Source organism: Sciurus vulgaris (genome assembly GCF_902686455.1).
Source record: "Sciurus vulgaris genome assembly, chromosome: 9".
NCBI lineage: Eukaryota > Metazoa > Chordata > Mammalia > Rodentia > Sciuridae > Sciurus > Sciurus vulgaris.
This window is the reverse complement of record NC_136469.1, coordinates 59,910,362-59,929,381: the sequence shown is the minus strand read 5'-3', so window position 1 is coordinate 59,929,381 and position 19,020 is coordinate 59,910,362. Positions and strand designations below refer to the sequence as shown.

Genomic DNA, 19,020 nt, shown 5'->3' with positions numbered 1-19,020 from the left:
GGGGGCTGGCATCTGAGGGTTAGGAAAGTCTCTTGAGAACAGGAATCGGCCTACTCGTGATGAGCCTTTCCATTTTTTTTGAAGTTCACAGATAATCTCAGGTTCAATGAGGATACATTTAACAGAACTTGAGCAATATCAAGAAATGTCCCCCAACAATGTCATATTTGTAACTGATCTCTGCTGTTTATAGCACCTCAGCAAAGATGTCAAATGAATAGAGTCAGTGTTTTCAAAAGCCAGGCTTTTCTGGAGTATCAGGTGTCAAGCCATTATGAGGGCTCATTATCCCCCTGATTCATTTTCTTGCCTTCAACCTGGACTTTCCTACTGATTTGGGAGGATGCTGAGAGTAAGTTTAATGGAGTTTCTCAAATTAAGAGTCAATAGAAGCACAGATTTTTAAGGGGACCAGAGAGTCATGCTTCCTAACTTCCATCCATAGGGAGTTAAGAAGTCCCACAAGAAGGATACTGGCACTGGAATTAGACCATGTGCCTGGGTTAGAATCCAGGTCCACTTGCATACTAGCCATATGTCCTGGGCATGACTTAACCTTCCAACCCTCTGCTTGCTCCTGTGTAAGTTTGGTATTAATCTCTCCACTACAGGGCTAAGGAGAGAAGTAAACAGGCTAATGTACACACTATGGGACAGAGCACACATGTACCATACACTGTGCTGGATTTCCAGAGGTTAGACACATGTCGAGCACATGGTAGTCAGTTATTAAAGACTAGTTGATCTCATAAAGTAATAATTATGAGACTTAAAGTCGCTGGCTCTTTGCGGTTCCAAAATCTGTGGATATTTGTCACCACTTGCAGCAACAACTTGCACGGGTCTTATGGGTGGTGGACTGGAAACTGAGGTACTTCTATCTTTCTCTTTAGTGCGCTGCTTTCTTGTTTGTTCATAGAGGACAGAGGAAATGAGGCTTACTTGCTTTGAGAGGAGAGAGAGAGAGACTTTGCTTGAGAGACTTTGAGAGAAGGACAGGCTTTGCTTAGAGGAAGAGAGACTTGCTACGCCTCACTTAAGTTCTGCTGCTTCCTGGTGCGTCCTGCATCCTGTGAACTAAGGGTGTGTCTACCTAAGGTGCCCTAGTGATGCATCTCAGTTCTCCGTTCTGCGATCTGCCTTCTGCCGCTTTTCTTTCTTCTTGCCATTTCTTTTGCTAGCTGCTGTGTGTCCCTACTAGTTGCTATGTTCTTCTTTCTTCTAGCTGCTGCCGCGCATGTGTCTTCTTCTACTGCTTTTCTGCTAATGGCTGCTGTCCGTGTCTCTGTCTCGCTCCGCCTACGCTTATATCACCTCCAGGAGGTGGAGAGCAGGGCCACGCCTCTTACACAAAGATTAGGCAAGACGCTCTGAGCAGGCAATTAGTGCTCGAGAACACATGTGCATACATTGTGTGTGTGGACGATAAAATCACCTGAGTGTGCGTATGTCAATTAACCTCCTTGCTGCCGATGTGATCAACATGGCACAGCCCCCAACACTTAAGAAATAAATATGACACCCAAAAGACTGTGCTAGAAAGGGCTTTGGAATTGTACTGGGAGATAAGAGACTAAGTAACTCTTTCCACATAAGTTCCCCAGTCCTCCTTCCTCAGAAATAGAAATGCAGAGAAAAAGTAGGGAGAAGAAAAATAAGACATTTCTTGAGACTGAAAAAAGGATACAAATAATGTTCACATAGCATCATTATTGAAAAATTCTTTTGTGAAGGTCATGGCTTAAATCTTGGCCCCTTTCATTTCCAGGATATGGGTATTTAGAGAAGTATTTCCCAACCTCAGCACTAATGACATTCTGGATTTCATGTTTCCCTGTACAGGACAGTCTAAGCATTGTAGAATAATTAGCAGCATCCCTGGTCTCCACCTACTAGATGACAGTAGCACCCTCCACTAAGTTGTGACAATCCAAAATTTCTCCAGACATTGCCAAATGGCCCTTGGGTGGCAAAGTTGCTTCCAGTTGAAAACCACTGCTCTGGAGTTTATTTTACCAAGGAATGTAAGAAAAAAAATTTACCAGGAAGGGACTTACGTTCAGGTCCAGCCCAATATCAGTGTTTCAGTTGAGGGGATTCTTCTGCATGTAGATCTTTCTGCCACCCAGATTTGATCTCCAACCCAGCTGCATGTTTGTGTCCAAGGGGAAAAGGGTCTACAAAAATTGGAAAGGTCTATTTGTACTGAAGTATCTCAGAGACTTCAGAAATGCCATTCTTTCTTCCTATGGTTTCTCAATGACATTGAGAAATATTTTCTTCCTTATCATCTTTTTCCCTTGCCACTCTGGTCTGCTTCATGATCTTCAGGCACACTGTTTAAATTATGTCCTTTTATTCTGTGTTTTTTGTGCTTGGACATCTTGGGGCCTTGCTCACCCGACTGCTCCTCTTAGAGCTAGCTGATTCCTAGAAAAGCAAACAATCAGCCTGGGAGTGTGCCTTTTAAATGAAAACAGCTCTTTGGATCCATACTCCAACTACCTCCTCAACTGAACTCTAACACTCAGGACCCCTGCCTAATCACCCCAGGGCCAGGTACGAGGAAACCAGGGGCAGCTCTTGTGCCCCAGAGAAGTTATTCAAACTAATCAATCCTAAATTAGTTTACTCTGCCTCTCCCCTTTTTGTCCCATGGAAATCATAGCAAAGTCTGCCTGCATTTCCCCCCTCAATCCCTCTGCCTCCTGACTGGTGCTTCTCCATGTGGTCCCCATGGCTGCGGTATGCCACCTCCTCTTGGGAGGTGAGCATAACAAAGTACCTTCTCAAGAACAATTATTTCTTTTTTAAAATTGTTTTTGTAGTTTAGATGGACAACATTTATTTTATTTATACATGGTGCTGAGGATCAAACCCAGGACCTCACATAAGCTAGGCAAGCACTCTGCTACTGTGCTACAATCCCAGTCCTGACAATTATTTCTTGATTGGCTGACCTCACCACACCTGAATAACAATAAAGTTACATTTTAAAACACGCACAGTATGCTGCCAGCTTGACTTTGCACTTGTTCTGCACAGGTGTGCACACTCTGGCTTCTCAGGCACAATGTTCCCTCCTACAAGAAGCTTTTGTTCTTTCTGTCCCTCCCACAAGGGACAACCCTCTTTCTCCTGAAAGCTTCCCCAGATCTAGGAGACATCCTCAGAGAGGTCCCAGAGGCCCAGCAAAGGTCAAATCCTGGTCAGCTTTCTACTAGCACTCAACTTCTTCTTTCTGACACTTAACACAGTCTGTGTTTATCTGGTGATTATTTGATTAAGGTCTGGTTTTCCCCTTAAGATTGGAAATGCCAAGAGAACACAGCTGAAGTCTATTTTTTCTCATTATTGCATCCCCGGTCCACTGCCTGATGCATGGTATGTGCTAGATATTTGTTAATTTAATAAACAGATGAATTTCAGGAACTCCAAGAAATGAGAGAAAGAATCTTGAATGAGAGTCTAAGGTTCAGCAAGAGAAACTGGAGACAGTCAGAGAAATATAATTTTTTACTGTTAACATGGTCTCATTTTCCTTAGGCAACTGAGTCATAACAAACATGAAGTTCACAATATAAAGTGTTAAATAAATTATATGCATATGATGTAATTTTAAAAATCATGTCTATAGTCTGTCTTACAAATATGGTATAATCATGGAGAGGAATACTTAGACAGTTACTCAAATTATATTATGGATTTATGTTTGTTAACATTGAAAATGATCTTTGATAATACTGTTTAATGAACAAAAGCAGGTTACAGAGTGATTTGTATAAGTTGATGTTGTTTTGTTTAAAATTAGTATAAAATTATAAATATGTCCTTATGATACATAAGACATTGTTAGAAATAGTTTATATGAAATATAAAGCTCTATAAAGTAGATACTATTATTATTTTCCATTTTAAAGATAAAGAGAAGGAAGCTTTTATAGATAAAACATTTGCTATGATTTGGGGATATTTTAAGAGTAATTATCTCTAGTTTGTCAGGATTATCTTTTTTAATTTTCTTTTTTAACTTTATTTTCCAAGTTTTCTGCAATTAACATGGGTTAATTTTACAATAAAGCACAAATAATTTTAAAATGCTTTAAAATATATTTAATGACATTAAAATATTAATCTAATAAAGTATTATTCATCCAGTGTTAATTGTCAAAGCACAGTAGACTAAATTTTATGTACCAATAATTTCAATTATTATTTTCAATGAAGGTATAAAAAGACATACCTTATTATAAATATTAAAAATGAGTACAAATATGATAAATGAGTCTTTTCAGCATTTTTTACTTTCCAGATTTCTTAACAATAATCTTCTATTTGCTGCTTTATTAAGCAATTTGCCAAAATTGCCTGCTTCAGCTACTTTCATTTCAAACTAAATCCCCAAACAAGATTGGCAATCACAACTCTCACTCTACAATATCAAGTGTGTAAGGAGACTTGAAAATTATTTCCTAAACAAAAATTAATTTTTATTTCAAGTTCTCATTTTGTAGGAATGGAAAGCTTGTGCTCAGTACATTTGATTCTCCTTTCTTCTCAGCTGACTCCTACTTTCACCCTTGCCAGCACACCCGTCCTAGGGATTAGCCATCGTGTTTTATTGCATCTCAAAATATCAGGGAAAATTAACATTTGTCAGTATTTCAGAAGGGATCATTCCTCCTCACATCAGTGGTATTGAAACACAGGTTACAAACAATCAGATCTCAAACCAAACTAACCTGAATTCACCCCTTCTGAGCAATCAGCACACTGGTGTTTGCTTGGTAGTACTAAGTCATAAAAATTCCACCCTCCTGTGATTTAAAGTCAGCTGGATTGATGTGACCGCTCTTTCCTCAGGTTGAGGATTTATTGTCAAAAGGAGAGAGAATCCTCTTTACCTAGAAAGGGTGGTCACGCCAGGTCATCCTGGCGGGAACTAGGAGAGTACGCTGAAACCTAAACTGGCAGCCACCTTTGCCTATTAACTAGTCTTTCTGCTGTAGAGCAGATGGTGTTGGCAGAGTCACATAAGTCAGCCTGGAAAGATACAAACACATTTAGCAGTTGACTCTGACTTCCTACATTAAATGCCCTTTGAGTGTATGTGTGTGTGTACACATATATATATACAAATATATACATATATACATATCACTACCACTTACATAATATTTAGTGGCAGGCTGGTCCATCAGTTATTTCCAGTGCCTACCTAATACAGTGCTTGTAACACACTGAACAGTGTACATATATACTGCATCAGTGAATAAACAAGTGAATGGTGAATAAATCCGTCTTTTCAAAAAGGGTGAATATACACAGAAAACTTGCCATAGCAATGACACAATTTAGATGTATTTTATTCATAAAGCGACACCTGGGGTGTCTCCATGGAAAACAACATAATCACTTGCTCTCCTTCGAGCTCCAGAGCTGAAACAGGAGAATGCCACTGCAGGGATCCCTCTGAAGGAGGAAGCACTTAGGGTTGTCCTGCAGTTATGTGGGGAGAAGGGGGTGCCTTGTTCTGACCAGAGGTGTCCACACTTCACATCAGAGTGGCTCTTCTGAGTGGAGGCATGCAGGGGAACCAGAGCCACCGCACGGGGGCTGTTCTGAGTACCTTTGCCTAGGAACGTGGGGCCAGCCAGAGTCAGGGAGGTGTGAACTCCTCACAGTGGCCTCAGAATCTGAGGGGCCTTCTGAACCTGACTTTGGAGTCCACAAAGAATCCAACCCACAAAGAATCCAAATATAGGTCTCATAATGAATTCAGGAATTTGGAACTTGGTACCTAGTAACACCTTCTATTTTCATTATCATGGTCACAATCACTAACTTTGCAATTACATTTATTTGAACACCTGTAGACCAGATGCTATGCCCAGTACTTTGTTTCTAACTATTATAACCTCTCTGGAAGGTATTATTACCTCTATGTTACCTAGGAGAAAATGAGCCCTGGAGATGCTAAATAACTTTCTCAAAACTTATAGCTAGGGGAAGGCTTGCCTTCCCAGCTAAAAAATCCATTGACTGCCCTGGAACAGTGGCACATGCCTATAGTCGTAGCCACACAGGAGGCTGAGACAGGAGGGTCACTTAAATCCAGGATTCCTGGCCAACCTGGGCAACACAGTGACATTCCGCCTCTAAAAAAGAGAAAGAAAAAAAAATTGATTGACTCCCCCTTACCTAACATTGCAATCTTAAATCTAGATTTAAGGAAGGAACCTGAGAGGTGCCTCTCAGGAACCTATATAAGGGGCCATCACGTGGTGGCTGGATTTCAGGTTTCCTCTCCACAGTGCACATTTTGATGAAGCATCTCTCTCTAATTCATCCAATTTCAATACTACTCACCCATGTACTATTCAATTTGAAGAAAGGGCTCTGCTCTGATTATTTGGAAAAAACTAAGGGAAAGAAAGTAAGGAGTTGAAAAAGGAAGAACAGTTGAAAAGACTAAAAACTGTTTGCCTAGAGAAGAAAATCTTAACTTTCTAATTCTGGCATTTCTGGACCTTTAGAAACTTTCCCCAAGACTCCTTCCCTTATGTAACCACAATTCCTGTTCCTAAACTCCGATGGTTCCATCGTACTGGCCATGCTGCTGTGTCTTAAATCCTGTTCATGTCCATGTTCCTCCATGTTTCCTCTTCAGTCTCCTAAGCTCATGCTATTTTTCCTCTGTTCTTTATGTCCAGCTGACTGATGTCTCTCTCTCCTGAAGACTTCACTAGTTTCTACTGTCTGATGTGCTCTGAAAGTACATAACACTGTCTTAATCCTTCATATGAAACTGATTTTAGGCTTGAACCACACTTAGGAGCTTGCGTGACATGTATCTTATTCCCACAGATACAATCCTGAGTTTTCTAAACTTACTTGTTTTCCTTCTTTAAACCACTTATTTACTCACCACCTTATAAGGAATAGAGAACCAGGGTCTTATTCTAGTTGGGTATAGTTAATTTTAACAGTAAATTTAAAATTTTGAAACTATATATAAATATATATTTATATGAAAGATGTGCCAAAATTAGATTGAGACAAATCTAACCAAGAACTAGTCTAAGAATTGAATCATTTATATGACATAAACAAATTCACAGGAAAAGTTACCAAAATTAACAAAAGTAGACATAGAAAATCTTAATAACCTTGTATGTATTTAAGAAATTGAACTCATAATAAGAAATCTTCCTATACACAAAAAATCATGTTTCAATTCTCTTACACATTTAAGAAAATAATAATACCAATTTTACACAAATTCTTTCAGAAAATAGAGATTTATATTGAAAGTTGGACTGTTTCCTACCATACTTTAATATTGAAACTTCACAGAAATATTGCAAATGAAGAAAATTATAGCCAACACTTCTCAAGAATATTAGTGTGGACTGGGGATATAATTTAGTTGGTAGAATGCTTGTCTCACATGCACAAGTCCCTGGGTTAAATCCTCAGCACCACAAAAGAAAAAAATATATATATATATGTGTGTGTGTGTGTGTGTGTAAAAATAAATAAAACAGTTTCAACATAAATTGAGCAAAATATAAAAAGCATAATACACCCTGACCAAGTAAAATACAGGGTTGGCCAAAATTAAAAAATAAATTAATGCCATTTACCTTATTAACAGAATATAGGAGAAAAATCATATGATCTACTACACACATAATAAAAACACTGTAAAATATCCAATACACACACACACACACACACACACACACACACACACACACCCCCCTCACCAAACCAGGGGTAGAATTAAACTTTCCGAGTCCAATAAAAGCAAACAAACCCTACATTATACTTAGTGGCAAAGGATGTCCATTTTCACAAGGCTTTTGTTCTCCACAGAACAGCGTTGCCCTGGAAGACACACTGCACAACCTGAACACACCTTTGATTTTCAAGATTCTGGGAGGAAGTAGATTCTACTTTCATATGCTGGTTAGAAGCTAGGGATACTGTTAAACGTTCTGCAAGATAAATGGATGAAATTGGAGAATATCATGCTAAGTGAAATAAGCCAATCCCAAAAAACCAGAGGCTGAATGTTTTCCCTGATGAGTGGATGATGATACATAATGGGTGTGGGGGGTAGGGGGTAAGAGAAGAATGGAGGAACTTTAGAGGAAAATAAGAAGGAAGGAAGGGGGTATGAAAGATGGTGGAATGAGACAGGCATCATTACCCTATGTACATATATGATTACACGAATGGTATGAATCTACATTCTGCACAACCCTAGAAACGAAAAATTGTATTCCATTTGTGTATGATGAATCAAAATGCAGTCTGTAAAACTAAAATAATAATAATAATAATAATAATAATAAATATTATGCAAACTTTGGGACAGGTTCAAAATGACACTAGTGCCAAGACTGAGAAACCCACCCTTGTGCCAAGGAAATAAATTAAAATAATACAAAATTGAAAAGAAAAATGTAAAACCATGTTTATCTTCAGATGTCATGACTATTAATTTGGAAATTCTTACAGAATCTACATTTTAAAGCTATTCTAACTAGCACGCAAATTTATAATGGTCACTGGCATAAGGTCAATATAACAGAGAGTTAATTTTATTTTTGTGTACTTTCAGAAAGCAACTAAAAATATTTTTAAACCGAGACTACACATATACTAAATGTTTCAGAATATATGAAGACACTCAAGACCTCTACATTGAAAACTGTAAATATTGCTGAAAGAACTAAAAAAGAGTTCCAAACAAAGAAGAAATATAGAATGTTCATGGATCAGCAGATATAATGTTAAGATGGCAGTTTTCCAAATCAATCTGTAGATTAAACACAATTTTTATCAAAAGACTAAGGCATTTTTGCAGAAATTTACAATATGATCACACAACAAGTTGAAGGACTTACATTCTATAGTTTAAGACTTAACTTACAGAAAGGTAACTAATTAAGATAATGTGACATCATCATTATTGTAGATATTCCACAAATGGATGAGCTGGATTAGAGAGTTGGGAACTAGAACAATGCATACAGAATCAGTTGATTTTCTACAATCAAGAACTTAAATTAAAAAAAAAAAGGTTTTTTATTTTTTGTTATAAAGAACAAATTTTAAATTAGTTTGAGAAAAATTTAGATTGAGACAACTGGAAAAACTAGAATAACTATATGAAAAAAAAAAAAACTGCAACCTCTACCTCAGACCACACATAAAGGAGGAGAAACAGTGGAGTTAGACTCTCCATAGTGTCTGAGCTTCAACAGATCATGTATCTTTATCTTCAGCTAAAACTGATTTTGTTTGTACTATTCTATTCTCTGAGAAGAAAAGTCAAATCTTAAACCAAGATAGGAAATCATTTTTCCAGTAGAAATAAGGATTATTCTGTTTGTATTACCAGCAACTATAAGATTTTGAAGGAGAAATAGAAAAAGTATTCATGTAATTTATCATCAGAAGGCATTTGCATACTATGCATTTTCTCTGATAAATAGTGTGCTTGCAATAATGCTCATGGCTGCCCTTTGACATGAATACTTGTTACAGCCGACTCTGATGGACATAAAATCATTTCTGATTAGCCAGCTGGATATGTTGACCCATCAGAATATGCACGCCCTAATCTTTCTTAATAAAATAATATGTCAATACAGAATTTTCTTTCATTAAAATAAATACAAAATCATATGAAACTATAGAAATATTTTCTATAAAAAAGAAAATAAACTTACAAATACAGAGTATGCTTATGGGAGAATAAAAGTCCTATTTCACTTAATGAGTTAATTTCCAAATGATATCATCATCATGTGCTAGAGACCTAATCTACAGATTCATTCTATTCTAAAATAACTTTCTACTTTTCCTGAATTACAGTATGATGATTTAAATTGTACAAATTATCTAAGCTACAGCTAACATGGTATATTTAAAAAATATCTTACTGAGGCACAGTGGTGTTTTGTGAACAACAATGTCACTTTCAAAATCGAGACTGTGGGCTCTTCCCAATATTAATCTTAGGGAGTAATTGATACTTTAGATATGTCAGTTACTGACTCTTCCCTTAATGGAAACCATATCTGTTGTGTTTACAGTAAAATAGTTTTTCTGATATTAAATAGTGGAGGTATAGAATTCTAGAAAAGGACACCTCATAGTTTCCCCAGAGATGAGTCATCCAGCAAAACCTGGGACAAAGAGTGGAGTTGCTTCCATGAGTTTGGCTGGTGTTGACAGTCTCCCTGTTCTGAAAATGATATTTAAGGGTCTCTTTTAGAGAGGAAATAGAAATTTAGTGAGAAAAACTGATTAGAATGAATACTTTCAAAAAGACAAGATGAAGATTGTGTTTCTCATAGTTGGAAGTAAACTATAGAGATTTAAAATGGGGATAGATGGAGTCGTCATCTAAGACAGATAAATAATGATAAGATTTGGTCGTGATGCTAATTTGAAGGAGTAGATGAGGAATTAAGCTTCTTTTGAGGGTAAAATGAGCCTTCATATCTCACAACCTAGTAAACATGTATCAAAGGAATCATACAAGTTAGACATAGATGAAGGCTTAAAGCTGAACAACCAGAACCCCAAGGTCAATAGAGCCCCACACAAATGGTGGACCCGCCACGAAATGATGGCTCAAGAAAAAAAAAACCTGGGGGCACATTGAGAAGGTCTTCTTAAGGAGGCAGTGAGCAGAGCAGAGTGGAGGACACAGTGACTGAGAACAGGGGACCCTGAGGCATGACTTTGGAATCTAAACCTGGGAATGATATTTGGAATTAATTTTGAGAGACACTGTTGCCAAATTTCTAACAGTGCTCATCCAAATCTACTTAATTTAATTTAGCAAACTCAGACAGACCAAGATTAAGAAGGAACTAAGATAGGCAGTATTTCTACCTGAGGTGTATGCAGTTAAGTTTAGTTAGGTGAGGGGAAGAACTGTATACATTCTATAACATCCAATTTTATACTAGGGCCAAGACTAACACTGCTCAAGTGAATTAAGAGCACATTCCCCATCTTGGTGGCAGTGAAAGTGGGATGAGAGGTGCCCTGTGTAGACCAAGATGTGGCATGTGGATGGCAGGGTACATTCTAGTTCAGAATGCTGGCATGCAACAGTGGTATAATAAAGCAAAAATATGAAATGTAGGAAGGAGAGAATCAGAAAGAGAATTTTAACTTCATTCATCCTGGGATTGTCCCTTGATTGATATGGCAATAGATTTGGTTATGGTTATTCAGCAGCTATGGAGACATTTTCGAACTTTCTGAGGTTATTAGTGAGTGGTTACTTCTGCCAATACTGAGCAATGATGAAAGAGAATTAACATAAACTGTAGTTTACGAACACAGCAGTGGCCCTCAATAATTGTCTGTTTCTTAACCTCGTAGCCAGACTTACAGAAGGTATAAGAATGGATTTAATTTATGATAGAATTTTCAAGATAAAACAGAATCTTGTGCAGAGTAGAAAGTGATACAGAGTGGAAACAGCAAACCTTTGATTGACCCTGGCCTGCAGGGCCTCTCACCCATCCCTTGATTATTTGAGAAAGTTTTTTTTTTTTTTTTTTTCCCTTCCCCGGGCTACTTTTCTGAACCAATTCCTGGATTGGGACTTTTGGGAATGAAACTCCCTTTCCCAAATTTCCAATCATTCCTCACCCTCTTGCCCACTCCCCACATGCACATACCTCTCAGTAGCTCCAACACACACTCTCCTTACCTGCGCTGGATTTCCGAGTATGGCATCCATCCTGGTTTGTTTCTAGAGCTGCTCTAGCTAGATCTTCCTCAGATACACCTGCAATACCAACCACTTCCAGATATAGGTTGGTGACGGACATTCACATCCACTACTTAGCACCTACTCTCTGCACCAAAGACAGACATGAAAAGGATGCCCACTTCAAGTTGGACGGGCTCATTTCTGGCCGCAGAAGAACTCTAGGCTGATGAAGTTACTTCCTTTTAAGTTTGAGCAGATCTTGGGACTAACAAATCACACTCAAGAAATATGAATTTGTACATTGGAATGCTGGCTATTAGCTCAGTGTAAGAAGCACCACTGCCAAGAAGACTCAATTCTTATGCCAACTGGTTTGCCAGTTTTATTTTCCATTAGAAAGGCTACTTGAAAAAAATGATGAGTGATTTGTTTAGTGACTATAGAGACAAAAATTAAGAGAACTGGATAGCTCCTGGGGGATATTCTGAGAGATTAAGACAGAACCTAGCAAGTAACTTTCCTTTGCCTGTGGAACTCATTTCTCTAGTAATCTGGATTACGCTGCAAAACAGAATTTCTCATCTCCATGGACAATGAAGATTAGATCTTAAAGTTCTTGAGGCTGGTGATCTTGAAATTGAAATGTGTCTTTCTCTGAGCATTCATTTACTGGTTTATTATAGTGAAGTGATTTGAGGATTTAAGCACAACAATTTTACCTTGGAAATCAGACTTTCTACAGAAAATAGATGATCCTACAGTACCTGAAAGATGTTAGGTGCTCAGTAAATATGAGAGATAACTGAATGAAGAAATGTGGGCAATACAAGACTAACTAAATATCCCTGAAGAACCTTAGGAAAATGAAGTAGACATTCTGTGTTAAGACCATTTCTTATATTTTCTGCTTTGTCATGGTCTGTCCCCCAAAGGCTCCTGTGTTCAAGATTTGGTCCCCAATGCACCAATGTTCAGAAGTGGAGCTTTGGGGAAGTGATTGGGTCATGAGGACTCTAACCTCATCAGTGGATTAATCAACTGATGAATGCATTATCTGTTGGCATTATTGGGAAGTAGCAGAAATGTAAGAGGAGGGGCCTGGTTAGAGAAAGTAGGTTACTGAGGGTGTACATTGGAAGGGTTTACTTTCTCTCTCTCTCTCTCTCTCTCTCTCTCTCTCTCTCTCTCTCTCTCTCTCTCTCTCTCTCTCTCTTCCTGTTTGCTTCAAGGTGAGCAGCTTTGCTCCACATGCACTTTTGCCATAATGATCTGCCTCACCTCAGGCCCCGAAACAATGGAGTCAGCTGACCATGGACTGAAACATCTGAAGCCCTGAGACAGAATAAATCTTTCCATTGGGTCAAGATAGCACATCCCTGTAATCCCAGTGACTCAGGAGGCTGATGCAGGAGGATTGCAACTAGCCAGCAGCTCAGTGAGATGTTCAACAACTTAGCAAGACTCCGTCTCAAAATAAAAAGAACTGGGAATGCAGCATGGTTGTGAAGCACCTCTTGGTTGTTCAATCCCCCAAACAAAACAAAACTTGACAAAGTAAATCTTTCCTCCTTTGTTTTTCTCAGGTATATTGTCACAGGGATGAAAAACTGACTCACACATGCTTCTAATACCATTTCTGGGGCTGGGGATGTCGCTTGGTCGTAGAGCACTTGCCTAGCATGCATGCCACCCTGAGTTCCATTCCCAGTACCACAAAAATAAATAATAAATGGAGATTCTAATAATCTAGCTTTTTAGGTCATCGTAAGAACTGTATATGCTCCTTGACTTATGATGAAGTTACATCCTAATAAACCTACTATAAGCTGAAAATATCATATGTAAGTTGAAAGCACATTTAGTACACCTAACCTCCCAAACATGGTATTCTGTGCTAAGCTATGAGAATGGGGTTGTTTCCCCTCAGAACTGGGGGGCTTCCTGGGAGCTATGGTTCACTGTTGTTACTTGGCATTGAGATTATTGCATCGGACATCACTAGCTCAGTTTCCACTGAAAATGATTCACTTTTACCCATCATAAAGTTAAAAACATTAAGTCAAACTCTCTGTATATGAATTAATATACTTAAAACAATTATCACATCGCCCAGCATATACTACAATTCTATAAGTTGATATAATTGAAAATGTATTTTGTTTACCAATACCTCCTGTTTGGGTCTGGATGGTACCCAAAAACATATACACAGTGAAGTTGTAACCTCACAATGGGATTCTATCTGGAGACAGAATCTTTAAAGAGGGAATTAATTTAAATGAGGTCATTATGGTGGACTCTAATCCAGTATTATTTGTATTCTTATAAGAAGAGATCAGCACACAGGTAAGGACAGAAGGAAGACAATATGAAGACAGGGAAACTATAGTAACCAATAATGTAGCCCAAAAGAGGCTTCAGAAAAAACTAACTCTATTGTCACCTTGATCATAAACTTTCATTCACCAGAATTGTGAGAAAATGAATTTTTGTTGTTTAAATCACTGGATCTGTGGCACTTTGTTATGGGAGCCTTAGCAAACTAACACAGGTAGGCTCTCTATAGCCCTGGGTCCTACATTAATGGATTCAACCAACTGAAGACAGATCAAAAATATTTGCAAAAAATATTGTGTCTATACCAAACATATAACAAACTTTTTCATTGTTATTATTCCCTAAAAATATAGCATAACAACTATTTACATTGCATTAACAATATATTTCATATTACAAGTATATAGAGATGATTTAATGTATATAGGAGGATTGCATAGGTTACATGCAAACATTATGCCATCTGCAGATTTTGGTATCCAAGGGCAGATTTGGAATCAATCCCCTAAAAATACCAGGAATGACTGTACTTCCTAAAGATGATAACACCACAATTTAAACAAATCATTAATTTGAGATAGAGTGGCAATATAATTTCCCAATTTGTTAATTATTGTTTGATTTATTCTATATCTGATTCTCATTCATAAACAAGAAAATATCACATAAAATGTTTCTATGAGCTCTCCCCTATAGCCAGAAAATATTTACATGTCTCAGAATTAATAAGTTTCTAAAAAGACTGAAATTACATCATTTTTTACATATAAAATCTTAAAATTTCTCCTTGGAAAATTTTCTTTTTCATAAACACCTGAGTCCTTATTTCAATGAAAAAGAAAATAGGCATTTCAGTAAACTGTCCACATAATCCATGAGAAATAGAGTTCTTAGAGGTGGGTCCTGGGGAGAAGTATTTCTGCTTTCCCATTCCTCACCTGGCCCTTGGTACAGTTAGGATCCTTGGGTGCTGTCTAGCTCATTAATGGCCACACAGTGAGGGACCTTCATTCAGGGAATGCTGGTGAGGGTTAGGAGAGGGTTATTCTGAATCTGTCTACAATAGGTTAATTTATGATAAAACACATAGTTAAGTGGATGGCAGGACATTTCCATGATTCCAGGTAGAAGGTCAAAACTGCAACTTCACACTACATTATAAAGTCCTTCCATCTTACCTGTCTGATAACAGTTGACTACAATTCACATTATGTGCCAGTGTCTGATTGATTCTGAGAGAGACAGAGGTTGCTCTGCTCATTCCCAGAGGAGATTCTGAGCTCCTTTCACTAGGGAACCAGTCATCTGCCTGGCTGGCTTATGTGTTAATTTCTCCTGAAAAGGCAAAAAACAGTTCCAGAGAAAACTCAAAATAAAATAGGCAGTCTTGCTGTGCTCGACCACAACCACACATGAAGCAAAGTAACACCACAGCAAGCATGCTGTAAAACATAGTAAATACACCCTAGCGAGACAAAGACGTGCCAAGTTTGGATGCTTCTCATGTGGAACACACAACCGAGCTTTGAAAAACAAAAACACAAGACATCCAAGTTAAGGGAAGTTTGAAAAACAAACAGCAACATGGAGTCTCTAGGAGGGAGTAAAGTATCTAACTGTTGTGTACAGAGTGCCAAGGGACCTCGCAGGTGCCCCCATTTAAGCTCCAAATTAGACAGTCATCTTCATAGTATCATGTGCTTTGATGGACTGCAGTTTTGGATATCTAGTCTCCTGTGACTTCTGAGCTAGGTTTTCTCTGCATCCTTGATATTAGTGGGGAAAAGCAGATTAAACTGGAGGTAGAAGTGGACCCGAATTGCTTCTCAGATTGTCAGAGAAGCACCATTTTCCTCCTAGAGGTAAAGCTTCAATCTGAGGATTTTTGTTACAGTGCTTTTTACCTCTTTCCCAACATTCCAAATTTCAATTCTATAACCATCTGGGCATTTTGCATTACTGCAGAAAATAGCTACATCATTGACTAAATTATTTTTAAAATTCTTTAAAATACTTTGATCATTTAGATAGGTCTTTAACCTGAGAATCTGTAGTGTGAGGAGTGTTTTATTTTCCAGGGAGCCAAATGGAAAGGTGGCCTGTGACTCCCCTTTGTTTTCTATCAAAGGAAGAAAAGGGATAGAAGAGAAAGGCAATTTTGGGAAATTTTTATCAGTCTGCAAAATCATCCTTACCAAGTGCTTTCCACATTCCTTAGTACTGTGGCAGTGATATACCTAGTAACTAAATCTTGAACAAGTTTAGTAACCTCCAGAGTTACGTTTTTTAAATTCAAACCCAAACATTTGCTCCCCAAAGCTGACTTCTTTCATGCTTGGCTTAATTTCATTATTGCTTGGTGTTAATGCAATTGTTTTAATATGAATCAAATGCAGAAAGATGAAATTTTCAAGCATCTACTGCAAATTGGTGCAACCACTCAGGAAAGCAGTATGGAGATTCCTCAGAAAACTTGGAATGGAATCACCATTGGACCCAGTGGTCCCACTCCTTGTTATATACCCAAAGGATTTTAAATCGGCATACTATAGTGAGGCACCCACATCAATGTTTATAGCAGCTCAGTTCACAATAGCTAAGCTATGGAACCAACCTAGGTGCCCTTCAACAAATGAGTGGATAAAGAAAATGTGGTTTATATACACAATGGAATATTACTCAGCCATAAAGAAGAATGAAATTATGGCATTTGCTGGTAAATGGATAGAATTGGAGGCTTTTGTGCTAAGTGAAATAATCCAATCCCAAAAAACCAAAGGCAGAATGTTCTCTCTGATATGTGGATGCTAACTCACAATAAGTGAGGGTTGTGGGGAAGAATAGAAGCTCAGTGGATTGGACAGGGGGAAATGAAGAGACAGAAGGGGGGATGGGAATGGGAAAAACAGTAGAATGAATGGGGCATAATTTTCCTATGTTCATTTATGAATACACAACCAATATAACTCGACATCATGTACAAACAAAAATGGGAAGTTATACTCCATGTATGTATGATATATCAAAATATGTTCCACTGTCATGTATAACTAAAAATAACAAATAAAAAATTTTTTAAAAAATTTAACCAGCTTTTTCTACATGGCAAAATCCTGTTCTACACCAACGCCCACCTCAGATGCTTCTAACCATGTTTGAGAATGTTATCCCATAGAGTCCCATAACTTGCTCACAGCTATGGTGCTTGCACATCTACAATGGCACTCACCTCATCAGAATTGCCTCTCACCATTGGATCATAAATTCCTTGAGGAGAGAAACAGCATGAAATTCCTTTCTCCACAATCAGCACCTTTATCTACAGGTCTCACATCAACAGGTTCACCCAACCACAGATCAAAAATATTTGGGAAAAAAAAATGCATCTGTACTGAATACATACATATTTTCTTGTCATTGTTTCCTAAACAATACAATGTAAAAATTATTTTCATAACATTTACATTGTATTAGGTATTATAAATAATCTAGAGATGATTTAAAGTATACAGGATTATGTAGATTATATGCAAACACCGTGCCATATTTTATACGTAACTTTGAGGTTTTGGTATTGAAAGAATGGACATTTTTTTAAGCTGTCTGTTTTATCTCAACTCCCTAAGGTTTCCCTCCCAGTAATGGGAACAAAGCCCTTAAAGCTGTTCTCTGTTCCCAAACAGAGAGTAAAAGAGTAAATTGAGCCTGATAGCCAGATAGTGCTCGAACAGTAGGATTACCAGAAACTATTGACCAGAATCTACAGCCTGTTGTAAAACATTGTGAAACATGTTGTCAGCAAACCCAGACCCCCTTTGAAACTTCCTGGCAGCTTTGTCCCCCTTTTTCCCTTTCATGTGTGACCCCTCCCGATGTGTGGTTTCTGCCTTTATAAACCTACAAGATTTTCTGCTAGGGACTCGACTCCTCGAGTTGGGTCCCAGCGCGCTGGAATAAACACCTCTTGCGGTTTGCATCAAGTGACGCCTCCTGCGGTTGATTGGGGTTGCCGTCCATCCATGGGACAGAGTTGGGGTTTCCTTTTTGGGGGCCTTACATTTGGGGGCTCGCCCGGGATAAGATGGCCCCCCCTCATCCGCGGAGTCGACCTTGGAGGTAAGAAGGGGTACCCCGAAGTTGTCTGTCTTTGTCTTGTGTTTTGTTAGTTGGTCTGGTTCTGTGAGCGCGCTTTCGGTTTCGGAGGCAGCCGTTCGGTGACTCGTGAGAGTGGCCGAACAGTGGCCGGCAGACGTGCCTGGGGGGCCACAGGTTGCAGCCCTGGGGGACGCCCTAAGGGTGGAAGGAGAGCCAGGGACGCCTGGTAGTCTCCGTCGGTAAGGGCGCAGATGGGGTTCAATTGGTGGATCAGAGATTGGCGCCCGTCTGTATCTGGTTCTGTTGTGTGTTTGTGGCGGAGGTGGAGGAAGGGTTGGAACAACTGGGGGGTTCTCGGCCTGGGCTACTCTCGGGTGGACCCCAAAGGTTCCTTCTCTGGACTCCCCCTCCCGACAGCCCTGAAGGGTAACTTAGCAAAGTAGCTTCAGTCTCAAAAGTAATGAAAAATAAGGTCTCATAATTTTAACATCCAACCTGTCTGGATGAGATGGCTAAAATGCCTTAGACACAGAGTTTCTGTTAAAACCTGTTAGATCCTTCCAGATCTCAGTCAAGGCTTACATTGAAATATAAATAAAAGAAGCCTAAAGGCTCAGTAGGAGACCGGTCTCAAACCCAGGGAAAGAAAAGGTAAAAAGAGTCTTTAAAACTCCAGCAAAGTAAATGCTATATTTTTAATTATATGTTTTTTTTTGAGCTCATGATTTTTTGATCAGTTCTATTTTTTATTCAACTAGAGTTTTTGAACATCTGTTACACTGCAATGGAGATTCACCTATAAAGTTACAAGGGCTTGATTTTGTGTTATTTGTATG

General features: G+C 38.5%; 1 protein-coding gene across 1 annotated transcript in view; it reads right to left on the bottom strand.

Moving 5' to 3' along the window:
• The window catches only part of LOC306669693 (uncharacterized protein C4orf54), a 58,589-nt gene extending 46,639 nt beyond the window's left edge, over window positions 1-11,950 (bottom strand). Inside the window, exon 1 of the mRNA XM_079153814.1 lies at window positions 11,750-11,950. Within this exon, the coding sequence (XP_079009940.1) occupies window positions 11,750-11,775 (26 nt within the window). The 5' untranslated portion in view covers window positions 11,776-11,950. The remainder of the gene's footprint in view (window positions 1-11,749) is intronic.
• Window positions 11,951-19,020: the final 7,070 nt, after the last annotated feature.